At 40.2% G+C, this 14,556-nt stretch overlaps 2 protein-coding genes across 3 annotated transcripts in view; both read left to right on the top strand.

Annotated features, from left to right (window-relative positions):
- cant1a (calcium activated nucleotidase 1a) overlaps positions 1-5,092 on the top strand; it is an 865,245-nt gene extending 860,153 nt beyond the window's left edge. Inside the window, exons 1-4 of one of the 2 annotated variants that reach the window (XM_037689005.1) lie at positions 2,685-2,753; positions 3,198-3,860; positions 3,945-4,148; positions 4,246-5,092. In XM_037689005.1, coding sequence (XP_037544933.1) covers positions 3,221-3,860; positions 3,945-4,148; positions 4,246-4,616 — 1,215 coding nt within the window. In that variant the 5' untranslated portion in view covers positions 2,685-2,753; positions 3,198-3,220 and the 3' untranslated portion in view covers positions 4,617-5,092. Of the gene's footprint in view, positions 1-2,684; positions 2,754-3,197; positions 3,861-3,944; positions 4,149-4,245 lie in introns of those variants that run through there. The other variant, XM_037689004.1, reaches the window with a different exon arrangement.
- Positions 5,093-5,294: 202 nt separating this feature from the next.
- Positions 5,295-8,275, top strand: LOC119420997 (galectin-3-binding protein A). Its single transcript, XM_037688385.1, has 7 exons — positions 5,295-5,370; positions 5,837-5,921; positions 6,114-6,317; positions 6,433-6,567; positions 6,699-6,981; positions 7,064-7,699; positions 7,793-8,275. The coding sequence occupies exons 2-7, from the start codon at positions 5,837-5,839 to the stop codon at positions 8,148-8,150; spliced, it is 1,701 nt and encodes a 566-aa protein (XP_037544313.1). The 5' UTR covers positions 5,295-5,370; the 3' UTR covers positions 8,151-8,275.
- The last annotated feature ends 6,281 nt before the right edge of the window (positions 8,276-14,556 follow it).

The following is a 14,556-nucleotide window of genomic DNA, read 5'->3' on the forward strand; positions in this document are numbered from 1 at the left end:
AAGGACCAATAAAGGAAGTATAATTCATTTCCCATAAGTTAAAAAACCTCTGACTATAGTGAGGAAGAGTATTGTGTCATATAGTATTTCTACTAGTGTTCTTAAATATTTAATCTCTAAATTTTAAAGCGGAAGACCTCATCAATAGTAGATTTGTAGAAAAAAAAAAACTAGTGCTATTTATTAATCTAATAACTCTTTTTCTAAAGTTTAATTATCGGGTCTATATTAGTTTTTATGTACTTTTCGGTCGAAGCAGATGGCCGCTTGTCCTGAGCCTGGTTCTGCTAAAGGTTTCTTCCTCATGAGGGAGTTTTTCCTTTCCACTGTCGCCTTCATACTTGCTCAAGATGAGAGTTCTGTGACGGCAGTCTGCTCCACAGATAAATTGGCTTAAATTATTATTTTTATGAATGTCTTTGTTAACCTATTCTTTTTTTTTTATATATATATATGAATGTTTCTGTTCAGTGCCCTGAGATGACTTCTGTTGTGACTCGGAGCTATATAAATAAACTGAATTGTATTTGAATTGAAATTAGTAAGACGGTTTAGGAAAAACTCATTGATGCTTGTAAAAAAAATAATAATAATAATAATAATAATAAGTGAACAAATCAGTGTTTTGTTCTTAGAAAACTGATCTGGACCAAATTTGCCCACAGAGCAGAACGGGTGCAAAGCTAATTTAGGGCAAGAAATCTCATTTGAATAGTGTACATTTTAATCAATAGTAATCTTGATCTGAACTTTGTTACTTGTTACTACAAGTCAAAAGTACCTTCATGTTTCTGTGTATTACTAGTTTCTAGAATTGCTCGTGTGCTATACTTGATCTATGACCCCACACTGCTCACACACACTCCCTATAACCCCCACTGATATGTAAAATTCACTATTCCTGCACTAATCAAGCACTTCCATTTAACTTCCGTTCTTCCTGCGGCGTCTCCACCTTTCGCCTGTTTAGCGTAATTGTTCAGGTCGTAAATGTTTCCTTAATCCCTGTGAATTTATGGATTACTCGAGTAAATGATACAATGAACAGGGCTGGTCTCCTGATTTGTCCCCTTTGAGCTGGATGGTAATCTTCCAAGTACAGGTAAAGTTCACAGGCGATGAACTGAAACAACAGCTAGTCATGGTTACGCAGCATATAGTCCGTGAGCCGAGCTAGAGTTTGGAGCTCGGAGCTGATTGTGTGGGTCTTTTTGTGATCAAGTTTTAATGGCTCAAGCGAAGAACTCTGGAAGGAGGAGACGAAAAGGTGATCTGGTCTTTTTAAATAAAAATAAAAAAAGTTTCAGTGGAGGGTATGTTTGTAAAGGTGGGCTCGGAGCATGAGCCCTGATGGCGCTGACATAATGGACTGCTTTTTTGGATCTTATGAAAGGGTCTTTCACATCTTGGTCTGGCTTTGGGGAAAAAATGCACCTCGTGTTCAGGCCCTGAATCGAGCTTCACTAGAGGTGATCTTACACAGGTCTTGTGCTTCGGACTGCTCGGCTGCAGATGGATTAAGTTTTCTTGTGGTTTTTGACTCTGCTGAAGGCCCCCACTTATTTTTGAATGCAGCAGCAAATGGTGTACTTGAATAACTTTCTCAAATTTGTACTAGCGTGTCTAAGAACCTCTGGGTTGACAGATTATTTAATTTATTTATTAGTCAAATAAAACCCACAAATAAGGCTAAGAGTAAAAGAGTAGTTTGAAAATTGTACTAATTTACATATTGAAGTGATTTAATATGAGACGGAGCAGAAATTCTTCAAAATATCTGTAAAGATTTCTTGTTTATTAAAATGGCCTATTCAAATGAGATGCACGTTAAGATTAAAAGGCCAATATTTCTGCATATCACTCGCTAACTTTCATGCCGGAGTTTTAAACTAAGAATGTACTTTTAATTGTTTTGGTCAAACCATGACATCGACAAATGTTAAGTCTCACAAAATGTGCTCAAAAACGAATCTCAGCTACAACCACTTTTAATTATAGCCCAATATTTTGAGTTGTAGCCATTTTTTTTTAGCTGTGGTAGCCATCATGAACGGGGTTGACTCCAAAAGTTAATCAGTTGTAGTTTTCATGCAATTAGTTGAATATAGTTATATAGTTTTTCATTAGTTTGAGAGTTTCATTAAAACCTGTCCAATGGTTTGTGATATTTTGCTAACAGAACAAACACAGGCAAAAACTTTATAATCTACTGCTGACATCTTAAGAGTTCAGAAAGTCATATTTAACTTAAATACATGCAAGAAAATGTCATGCTTGGCAACAAAATAACCTGAAGCAACAGCTTTATGAGATCAAAACATTAATTTATTAGTTTTTGAACTCTATTTTATACATTTTCATGTGTGAATTCTCTATTTTTTTAATTGAACTACAAAAACAGCTTAGATGCCACTTTCATTTTTTTTTTTTTTTTCACATTTTAAATAATAATTTTAAGCTGCAGGAATTCACTCAGATGTGTGAGGTGGGGCCACGATTAATAAAAAGTGTAAACGTACAAAGTCAAGAAAAGTGCTGGTGATTTCCTTACTTTCACTCACCTTGTACGTAGAAGCAGCACGTTGGTCTGTCTGGTATTCACTCCACCTCCAGATGGGTTTTCTTCCTGTTTCTACTCATGCTTTAACACACACACTTGAAAGAACCTTCATTTGCAAGGGAAAAGAAAGATAAAATACAGGATTTGTCTGCCATCTGGACAAAGGTTGTGAGGGAGATAAGAGGCATATGATGTAAGTAATCTGTTTTAGAGTTATTCATAAGTTTCCAGGAAAGATTTAAAGTGAATTTCTTGTTAACAAGAAATTAAACTTTGACCTTTTTCATTTCAGCTTTCACAACATTTTAATTGTGACCCAATTTTAAGTAATGCTTTAACTCTCTTTTATGAGTTGTAATTATCAAAGTTTGTTAAAACTCCTCTGCACAGGTGTAACAGCTTGATGACATTCCAATTATACAAACAAGATTGTGAACTAGACTGCCCAGCCCAGCCAGCTGCGGGTTGACTTTTGAGACAGAAAAATGAAGCTTGTAAAACTTGAATGGTGACACTGGATAACCTGTCTGTCTCTGTCTTGTACAAGCACTTTAAACACGACTAACATTTGGTCTAGTCATTAAATGAAAGAGTGTCTGAAAGTAGGTTAATCACCATTTCTCTTTTTCTTTTATAGGTCATTTTAGGCCTCTGTCCTCCATGCCTGCTCCCCCAGGCTTCACTCGACTGGAACAGAATGAGCCTATGAACCCACTTCGTATCTCTGTAGGTGGTCTACCTATGTTGGCTTCCATGGCCAACACCACCGACCCTCGTTTCCGCCTCAAGTGGAAGTCCATTGTGATTGTGGTCTTCTCCTTGGCTCTGGTCCTGCTGCTCTTCATGCACTTCGGCTCAGGCTCCCGCTCTTACGTCCCCCACGGCATTAGATTCAGTTGCGGTAGCACCAAGCAGTCTGATTCCCAGTACAACGACACCTACCCACTCAGTCCACCTGAACGCACACCGCAGGGAACTCGCTACCGCATCGGAGTCATCGCGGACCTGGACACGAACTCTCAGAGTGACAAGAAGCTGACATGGTTCAGCTACATGCGCAAGGGTTACCTACTGGTGTCGCAAAGTGGCGACCAGGTAGCGGTGGAATGGGACACAGATAGGGTGGTGCTGGAGAGCCACTTGTCGGAGAAAGGCAGAGGAATGGAGCTGTCTGAGTTGGTGGTGTTCAACGGAAAGCTCTACTCTGTGGATGACAGAACTGGTGTAGTTTACCAGATAGATGGAAACAAGGCCGTTCCCTGGGTTATCTTACCTGACGGCGATGGGGGTGTTGCAAAAGGTTTGCATTTCCCAAAACTGAAACCCTTGACAGACTTTTACTTGTAATTCATCACTTTGACATGGCTGTGCTTTCTCTTGGCAGGGTTTAAAGCCGAGTGGCTGGCGGTAAAGGATGAGCACCTGTACGTTGGTGGCCTGGGGAAAGAGTGGACCACCACCCAGGGTGAGTTTGTCAACAACAACCCAGAGTGGGTGAAAGTGGTGGGCTTCAGGGGAGATGTGCAACATGAGAACTGGGTTCCCAAGTACTCTTCTCTGAAGTTGGCAGCAGGGATCGAGCCACCAGGTAAGGAGGCATATCTGAGCTGAATTTTTGCAACCAGTCCTACTTTCTTTCCGTGGGTTTTATGTCATTCTGAATTCTTCCTTATTCCTTTCGGCAGGTTATTTAATTCATGAATCTGCAGCCTGGAGTGACAACCTGCAGCGCTGGTTTTTCCTCCCTCGTCGAGCAAGCAAAGAACGTTACGAGGAGACTGCAGATGAGCGACGTGGAACTAACCTTGTCCTGAGCTGCTTGGCGGACTTCACTGACATCAAAGTGAGCCGCGTTGGGCCACACAACCCCACCCATGGCTTCTCCTCCTTCAAGTTTGTCCCCAACACAGACGACCAGATCATTCTGGCGCTCAAATCGGAAGAGGATGCTGGAAAGATTGCAACGTACATCACAGCCTTCACACTTGATGGACGAATTCTTTTACCCGAAGCTAAGATCGGTGATGTGAAATATGAGGGTATAGAGTTTATATAGAGGGGGTCAAAGCCAGAGAATCATTATTAAGGCCACTGCACTGTGGTTCTAGTTTGTTTACAATCCAGTCACTGTTGGATTTTCTGGACTCGCTGCTTCCTGGAAAATGCATTACTCCAACCCTCGAAGGGTTGTTGCACTGATGAATTTAAAGCTGAGACTGGAAAATAAGGTCTTCTTTTTTGATCTGTAAGTGAAAGACCGCAGTGCCGTCTTGTAGTGTCGAGGCTTCTTGACAAACCTGTTTGTGGGGTTTAACAGTACTGTAGCCTTATTTGTAATGAATGTACAAAAAAAAATGAAACTGTGAGTTATTCTTTTTCCCCAACATGTATTTTCATGTACATTACACTCTTTTCTGTTTGTTTAATGTTAAACACTCTGGACACGTGCTTTTGTCTCATTATAATTGGAAGGATACTTTAAAGAAGTCATTTTGCCGTTTGCATTTTGTTGTTGTTTATGCTTGTGTTTTCTGAGGGAAACTCGCAGTAAAATCTTGATCCCTATTTTCTGAGTCGTCATTTTGTGTCAAAAGCCACACACTTCTTTCAGACAAGTCTGGACTGATTCAAAAGCGGTTGCGCAACCACTTCTTTCATTTCATGGTAAAATGAAACTATGAGAAAGCAGTGGCAGTAGACGACTTCAACTACAGAAAATATTCAACACCCTCCTATAGTTGGGTCGACTTTAGAAGAGTGAGGTTCGTGCTGCAAACATTTGTTGGAGGTTCTATATCAGAGAAAAGAAGGTACGTGTTTTTATGTGTTAGATTATAGCACCACATTTCTTTTTTCTCAGTTTGAACAATTGTTGCATTGCAATAAATATTAAATATTTTACAAGCAAACACTGCAGTTTATAGTTTATGGCTATGGAAAAAGTCATTACTGTGCAAAGTTTAAAACCACTTCTTATTAATGCACAGTATACTCTGCTTTCTAGCACCCAGAATTTCTTATATTCTTTTGAATTTGTCTTGTTCATTATTTCTTAAGGCTTTCTGAAAGTCCGGCATAAAACAAAAAAAATTGACAAACATTACAAGATTAAGTCTTTATAATTTGCTCTTAGAATCAAAATATATTTCAGACTTTTGCACTGTGTTGTATTTTTACACCATTTTTAACACAAGTGCTTTTAACACTGTAAATATCTGCAGACTGTCCATTTCTCACATTCTATTTTTTTTCATATATTGCAATTTTACCATTTAGATGATGATCTCACATCAAAATCTACAAACTGGTTGGCTTCTTCTTATGTTCGTGTCAGGATCGGCATACAGACTCGATCTTTTCAGTGAGTTTTCTAATGGCTGCTCATTTTGCAAGGGGAAAAAATCCTTTGGTTACAAATTCAACAATGCATTTTATTCTGTAACTCTACTGTAGTCTGACCATACTCTGACTATGATCTGTTGGCTCAGAATGAACTATTGGTTGTGTAGATTTGTGTTTACTGTGTCAACATGGCCTTGTTTTGTGTTCACAGGACGTAACTCTGTGCCAGTAGAAGGTGACGTGAGGCTGTTTGGTACTGAGAGCATTTCAGAGGGTCGTGTTGAGGTCTACCACGATGGAAAATGGGGAACAGTGTGTGACGATAACTGGGGCATGACTGAGGCCCAGGTGGTGTGTCGTCAGCTCAAATTCCCTGGAGCCAAATCTGTTGTGGTCGGGAAGGACTATGGGCAAGGTGCCTTGTAGTTAAATGTATACTCCACCAGATGGAGGAGTTGTAACTTTTTTGTTGAGTCTACTTCAACTTAGTTTTCATGTATTCCCTGTTTTTATTTTATTAATCATTCTAGCAACTGGGCCAATTTGGCTGGATGAAATCAAATGTAAAGGCACAGAGAAAGAGCTTCTGACTTGTTCTTTCGGTGGTTTGGGAGTTACGGACTGCACTCATAAGGAGGATGTTGGAGTAATCTGTGAAACAGGAAGTAAGTAAATGCACACAAGACACAATATAACTTTATGTGGAAGTCATCCAGACAACTTAATAGCAATAGTCTTTGTCAGCAAAATTTGACATTTCTGTTTTCTAACCTTCATCCCAAATATGTAATTTCAGACAATATGACCATTATTGACTCTTCACTCTCCGTGGACCATAGCATCAGCCTCTCAGATGATCTCGGTGAAATCTTTGACAGTGGTTTTGGCTGTGACCACCTAATTGTATTTGAAAGCCCAAATGGATTGGAGAATGGCACTCCAGAGACGACTGAGATGACGATCTGTGTTCACAAATTGATCCTCAAGCAACTCCCGTTCTTCAGCCTTTCTGTAGAGATGAACACCACCACAGTCACACTGAGAAAGCCCTGTAAAGCACATCTGGTCCCTTTTATCAGGTATGATGGATCAGACGTTGAGTATTTTTGCTCCAAAACATGTACGGCTCTAACAAATATTTAACCCCATCCTTCTTGACAGGTACCTGTACACCCGTAAGATTGATGTGACCTTCTCGTCTGCACTGTGCATCCATCAGCTGGCTTCAGATTTTGGTGTAAAGCAGCTGATGGAAGATCTAGGTCGGCTATTCTCTAAAATTCTCCCTGATGACTCTTCCTTTAACACCCAGCTTTCACTTTACCAATACGCAATGGAAACTGAGGACTTAATCCTTCAGGAAAACTGTATCCAGTACATGGCCTGGAACTACCAAAACCTGACATTGTCACCAGCTTGGTCTGATCTTCCTGTGGAGCTCCTTCAAGCCCTCCTTACCCGCTCAGATTTGGTTGCACCAGATGAGTATTTTGTGCTTCAAACTGTGGAAAAATGGATCACAGAGAAGTCCAATTCCACCAGTTTGGAAACCCAAGTTGACCTGCTGCGTCTCGTTCGTTTCCCCATGATTTCTGCTGAGAAGCTGTACACCCTGGAGTCCAGCTCTCTTCTGTACAAGACTCATAAGGACACCTATCTTGACAGCATTCTGAAAGCATTTCAGTTTAATGTTTTACTCTTCAGTAATATTTCAGCCTATCCAAATTTCAACAAAGACAGTGATGATTACAAGCCCAGGATCTACACCTCTGAGACCTGGAGCACTGTTCTCAAACCTTTGAAAAGAATCCCATCGAACCCATTTCAAAACCAATATTCATCGTACAACTCCTGGAACACGCATGAGCGTTACGCAACTGCCAATCCAATCTATTACAATATAAATACGTTGAGAACACCTGTCCACCCCAGCCTTTTGTTTAAGGACAAAGTGATCAACTGGGAAGCAAGAGTCTTAAGAAGTCAAAGTGAGTGTTCAAACAATGGTTTGAGGTGTGAGTCGGTTCCTGCAGTGAAGCTGACTCTCTACTACCAATATTCCTCTGAGAGTAACGTTTTGTTCCGTAACCGCCTTCTGCTGGTGTGCCAGAACAAGTACGTCTGTCAGATTCAAGGGTTCAAAGGCGACCTGGCTTACGTCGCTACAAATATTACCCAAGTCCTTGCTTATCCCTGTCCTGATGACAAGTACTCTTACGTATTTGTAGTGAGACCAGAGTACGTCTGATCCAACTTCAGGACCAGCCAGAAAATAGAATCACAAGAAGCATGATCATTAAGTTGATTCAAAACAAATCACTTTTTCAATTCGAATGATTGTTGTTTTGTTTTTTTTCCCCTGATTTCTGTTACTGGTGAGAAATATTTGTGTCCTTATCAGTTTTTGATTAGAAGGCATTTAAATAAAGCAATTTCTTAATTTTCATTTTGTTTTGGTTCTTTAAAAAAATCCCAGAGAATCAGATTACACAGTCTCTTGTGGTACAAGACACAAACAAGATAAAATGAAGCCAAGGTGATTCAATCACACAAAGATTAATTCAACAAGATTGTATGTGTGCTGAACTTTTGGTTCAAAAACAAAATATAAACCTTACGAACAGGCTACAAGTATGACTTCTTTAAAAAAAGCATTTATTCAAGTATAACAGGGAATAATACCATCATTAACAATGTGAAGTATAATTTAAAGTATAAGGGAGGGGGAAAAAATCCTCCCAATTAAGAGTTAAATTCATAAAGTTGTTTTTATGAGTAGACAACTTCAATAGCCCCCTCATGTTACTCAAAGATTGACTTAGTAGCTAAATGCAAGCTTGTTCTGTTGTAGTAGTTGGATAATTAAACCCAAAATGCAGACAAACATGAGGTTAAAATTATAAGCCAATTTTATTAAGCAAAATCAAAACGTGCTGACAAGGCAGCAAATGTAAACTTACTGGAAGTCCCTGGGAGGTACAAGGAGTCTTCACAGTAGGAACACTTAGAGACAAGAAGATACAGACTGGTGAAAAACCAACAATGGTGAGTGGAAACATCCATCCATAATTGTTGTTTCAACAATTTCCTGCGGAATGAATAAAGTTCTATCTTATCTGACCTGCTTCTTTCTTTTTGGGTCACAGGGGTTACTGGTGCCCACATGGACTGGAAATGGACAGTACTTACAGCACCTTTCTATCTGATCAAGATACTCAAAGCATTTTACACTACATTCTGTGCCCTCATTTACCCATTCATACAGCACTTTACCAGATCTCTACAAAGCTAATTGAACAAATCATTCTAAAGAGACTAATCAGTGATTTAGATCACGTTCATACAACAATTGACACACATCAGAGGCAATGAGGGGTTCATTGTCTTGCCCAGGGACACTTTGGCATGTGACTGCTGGTGGATCCAGCTATCACTGTGCGAGAGGTGGGGTACACCCTGGACAAGTCAAAAGTCCTTCATAGGGAACAGAGAGACAACCCATTCACTCACTCACACACAATTTAGATTTACCAATCAGCCTAACATGCATGTTTGTGGTCTGTGGAAGGAAACCGGAGTACCCGGAGAAAACTCGCGCATGCTCGGAGAGAACATGCAAACTCCACCCAGAAAGACCCTCGGTCGGGATTCGATTCGTTGACGTTCTCGCTGAGATGCAACAGCTCTACCAGCTGAGCCACCGTGCCACCTGAGTGGAAACAAGCTGACTGAAAAAAAAAAAAATAAGACTGCGGTAGTGAGGAAACAGCTGAGCTAATGAGACAAGGTGTTTGTGGGTGGAGGAGCAGGAGCTGAAACTCACTGAGAAGTAGTGAATAATGACACACGAGAACACATGCAGCCACTTTCTAAGAACAAATCTTGTACAGTTAGTTCTTGAAGTATAAGTTGAGGATGATTCTCGGCTACTGACATGTAAGATTTTATCTTACCACCACCAATACTGCATGAGTTATGACTGTTTTTCTGTTTGCCGAGTTGTTTTCACCACATGCCAGTCTGTCTTTTTGTCCTCGTCTGTTCCGTTCCACACAACTAAAAGTTTCACTTTGGCAACATGCAGTGAGTTAACATGAAGTACACTGTGACTCACGAGCTTCTTGGAAGTGTTTGTGTCTACCAGTCTGCACCAAACCAGTTGATCAGGTATAAAGACTGTCATCTAATTGTTTATTTGGAGGTTATTCTGCCATGATTGCTCTTCAGTCACAACAGATTTAGTCAGAAAGAGGAGAGAGTGCTGGATGTGAAAAAAAAAAAATGGAAGCCAGGATGTGCACTCAGTAAAATGACCTCAAGTTCAAGTTATGGTTATTTGTCATGCAGGTTAACACGAGGTCAGCAGTACAATGAAATGTTCAGGATGAGAAGAATCGATTTGACTCGCTTAAAACAAAGAACAAACAAGCAAGAAAATACTAAAGCTATTACTCCTCACCAGGAGGAAAAGTTCAAATGTTCCATTATAGCTTAATTTTTGATAATATTTTAGTTCTTGTGTCATTTCACAAAGTGTTTCACCCGACAAGTCGTGACACTTTTTCGTTGGCTTACCCCAGAATTTTGAAATTACGCTGAGTGACATGATGAGCAACATTTTTTCTATTGCAATCTTTATCATTTAAACTCCAGAATTGCACAACTGTCCCTCATGGCAGCAAAAGCATACATATGTTATTATGACAAAAACTACACAAGAACAAAATAAGTAGTTGGTGTGTACAACAAGGGGTTTTCTTGCTATGCAACTAAGAAAAACACAAGAAATAAGTACATGTGAACTAGAAAAAACAACTTGTTGCATGACCGTACAACAAGGACCTCACAACTCAGCTGCCCCAGGAAAGTTTACTTCAGTGTGTTGGATGTGAGTCTCTGACTGATTGTGTAACCTTGGATTCTGGAAAAATAGTGGAACACATCTTCATCCTTGCAGAGTTGCATCATGGGAGTTTGAGTGCCCAGTCCATATGTATTATCAGGGCCTGGAAACTGCTTCCATATGTGTTCCCTTCAAACATGCAGGGTTGTGCAGGAGTCTGAGGGGATAGGGATCACTTTTATGGGTCATCCGGTCCCTTTCTAACCAAAGCAAGAAGTGTGTTCATATTCTTGGCACAAACTTGAGCTTGTTCTCAGCGCAGGTTAGACTCACTCTGCCAAAGCTGCCCTTGTTTCTGATTTTGTGTTCATAAACAGGATCTCAAAGTTCTCTAGTGGAAAAGTGGGTATCAGGTTTGGGAATCTCAGAGTCTCATCTCTGCTTTTTCCAAATGATGTCATTCTGCTTACATCTTCAATTCGTGACTTTTAGCATGGGGCGGTTTGCAGCTGAATATAAAGTCCTTTAAGTCTGAGACTGACTGGTTCTCAACTGGAAATAGGTAGAGAGCTCCTTCCCAATCAGGGAGTGAGTTTTGTTTACAAGTGTTAGCGAGATGGAGGAGAAGGTGGATAAATTGATCAGGGTCTTTATTGTAATGAAGGTGTTGCTCTGGTATGCCATAGTGAAGAAGTAACAAAGCTACTGTTCAGTCTACATTCCAACCTCCTCGTGGTCGTGAGGTGTGGATCATGACCAAAAGAATGAAATCCTGGGCATTTTGTTTTTCTTATTTTTGGCTACTCTTTTCTACATAGAGCTGTCATATTTGGCCATCGTTTTACGTCAGGTTTCCTTTCTGTCACAACTTGATCTCGAACCCACAGCTTCTGGATTAGAAGACCGCAGCGCTGATCACCGAGCTACCGTAGACTTCATTGAGCTACCAAAATCTTGGGCATAAATGGCTAAAAGGAGCTTCCTTCATATAGAGGTCCAGCTAAGCCTTAGCCATTAAGTGCGAAGTTTCATTAGAGCTCCGAGTAGATGAATGTCAGGTAGCACTGAATAACAGAAGGAAAAAAATTGCAACATGTGATGAGCATAGTAAAGCATAGGAACTTCAGAGATGCCCGTGCTTTAAGAATCCTGGAGATAAAAACTCAACAGTGTGTAAAGTCTCTGTGTCTCTGGCAACAAGAATCTTAAATAATCTGTAGATTCATTGCTGAGTCTCTAGGTGTAACGAGTTAAACTGTTGCCCAACACCAAACTGCTGATGGAATTGTTAATCATTTCAAAAGTTGCCCACAACATGTCTGACAATCAGGAGTAGGTAGTCAGGGTCAGGGAGGTTTTATTGTCATTTCAGCTACGTACAAGTACATATTGAAACAAAACAGTGTTCCTCCAGGATCACGGTGCAATACAGAACATAACGTGCATAAACAATACAACACACAGTACAGATACACAACAGTACAATAAATACAAACATATCTATAATAAATGCAAAGAGACATCTGTAGTCGTCTGTAAAAGACATGACTATATAATTGTTAATAAACCTTTACATATGTTTATTTGGTAATAATGATAGTTCCCATTAACACATGTTAAGTCATTTTATCTGTAACATATTTAAGACGCTTAGAAAGCTTTATGGACACCATCTTATGGAGAGTTCAAATCAGTTGACCCCAGTCTGTGATGTGGTTCTAGTGTTTAATGTTTTGGGATCTCACATGTGGATGTTTTCCCTGAGACAGTTTGCTAATGTTGATTCATTGACCAGTGATATGTGAATAGCTTCACTGATGTGTGGAACAACATGGGAAATACCCCTTGGCTGTGGCTCGGTGCACCACATGGGATGGACAGTGGAAAAAGCTGCAGTGGTCAAGTCATGTGAGATGTGTACAAAGGGAACAGGGGCTTTGAGTTCAAAGTATGTGGGTCACTATACCACAGCACCCACTGGTTCCCACAATGAGTCCTTCTTTTTGTCTGGGCACTTTGTGTGGAGACTATTCCTGGCCTTTGAAAACCTTGAATTTACGACGATGAGGTCTGAGCTAATTTCAAGCCCCCTTGCGGAGAAGGAGTGGGCTGCTTGGGCAAGTCCACCCTTTTTTCAACAAATTAAACATAAATGTTGATACAATAATCCATAATTCAAACTTTGTTCCAAAAAGAGAGTTGCTCTGTGGACAGAAGCTCAGAATAATCACACTGTGAGGTTATTTTTTTTTTCATCACAGTCCCTGTGACCCACATCTTCAATCTCTCAATAAGACAAAACTCCATCCCAGGCACTTGGAAAACAGCCTTTGATCTTCCTTTGCTGAAGGGAGGTGACCCCACCTCACTGAACAACTATCGACCAATCTCTAAACTCTGTATTTTAGCCAAGATTCTAGAAAAACTGATAAACTCTCAAATCAAAAATTACCTGGACTCATTTAACATCTTACCTCCACATCAATCTGGTTTCAGGAAACAACACAGCACAACCACTGCTTCACTGAAGGTTCTTAATGACGTTGTTGAAGCACTGGATGCTAAGGATTATTGTGCTGCACTTTTCTTAGACCTGTCTAAAGCTTTTGACACTGTGGATCATAACATCTTGTGTCATAAACTCTCAGAAATTGGTTTCTCAGAACACACCATTGGTTGGTTCTCTAACTATCTTTCAGACCGGATGCAATGTCTTCAACATAATGGTACTTCCTCCAGTTATTTAACAGTCAACAATGGTGTACCACAAGGCTCAGTCGTAGGACCCACCCTCTTTACAATCTACATACATAATGTAGGTAAAAACATCCCTAATGCATCCATACATTTCTATGCTGATGACACAGTTGTTTATTGTCGAGCTAAAACTGTTGCTAAGGCTTTCCAGCTTTTGAATTCTGCATTCAACTACATCCAGACTGATTTGTTCCGCCTCAAACTTGTCCTAAATGCCGACGAAACCAAAGGGATGCTTTTTTCAAATAGGAAGTTGGTCCCAGCAGTTCTTCCTCCGATATTATCCTCAAATGGTGTCCCCATTGATTTTGTTGATTCCTATAAATATTTGGGTATCTTGGTCGACTCACATCTCTCTTTTAAGCTTCATATGGAAAACTTGGTAAAGAAACTGAAAGTTAAACTGGGTTTCTTTTTCAGAAACAGATCCTGTCTAACCCTGAATGCTAGAAAACGCCTTGTATCTGTGACTTTCCTTCCCTCAATTGATTATGGTGACATTATTTACATGAACGCTCCTACAAGCACCCTGCAGATGTTGGATGCTGTCTATCATGGTGCACTAAGATTCATAACTGGCTGTGATTATCGTACCCACCACTGCACCCTGTATTCACTGGTTAACTGGACATCATTAACTTCACGCAGACTCTAACTGGTACATTTTCATCTTTAAATCACTTCTTGGTCTGCTGCCTTCATGCATCTCCTCCTACATGTCTCAGCGTGAGTGCAGCTACAGCGTGCGCTCTCAGGACATTATTACCTGCAGTGTTCCCTCAATGAGGACTGAACTAGGCAAAAGGGCCTTCTCCTACTCCGCTCCTGTTTCCTGGAATATCTTACAAAAAGATTTGAAGCCTCTCGACCTTGACCTCTCTAAGTGGCTTTAAGAATCTGTTGGACTCCTGGCAGGGACCAATGCAGACATGTTCCTGTTTTTAGTTTTCTACATTTGCCTTAGAATCTAGCTGTTTTTTTTTGTGTGTTTTTTTTTTGTTTGCTTTTTGTTTTGTTACCTTTTCCTTTTAGCCATCCTATTTGTAAAAAAAAA

Source organism: Nematolebias whitei, chromosome 15, assembly GCF_014905685.2.
Source record: "Nematolebias whitei isolate Nwh7 chromosome 15, NemWhi1, whole genome shotgun sequence".
Taxonomy (NCBI): domain Eukaryota; kingdom Metazoa; phylum Chordata; class Actinopteri; order Cyprinodontiformes; family Rivulidae; genus Nematolebias; species Nematolebias whitei.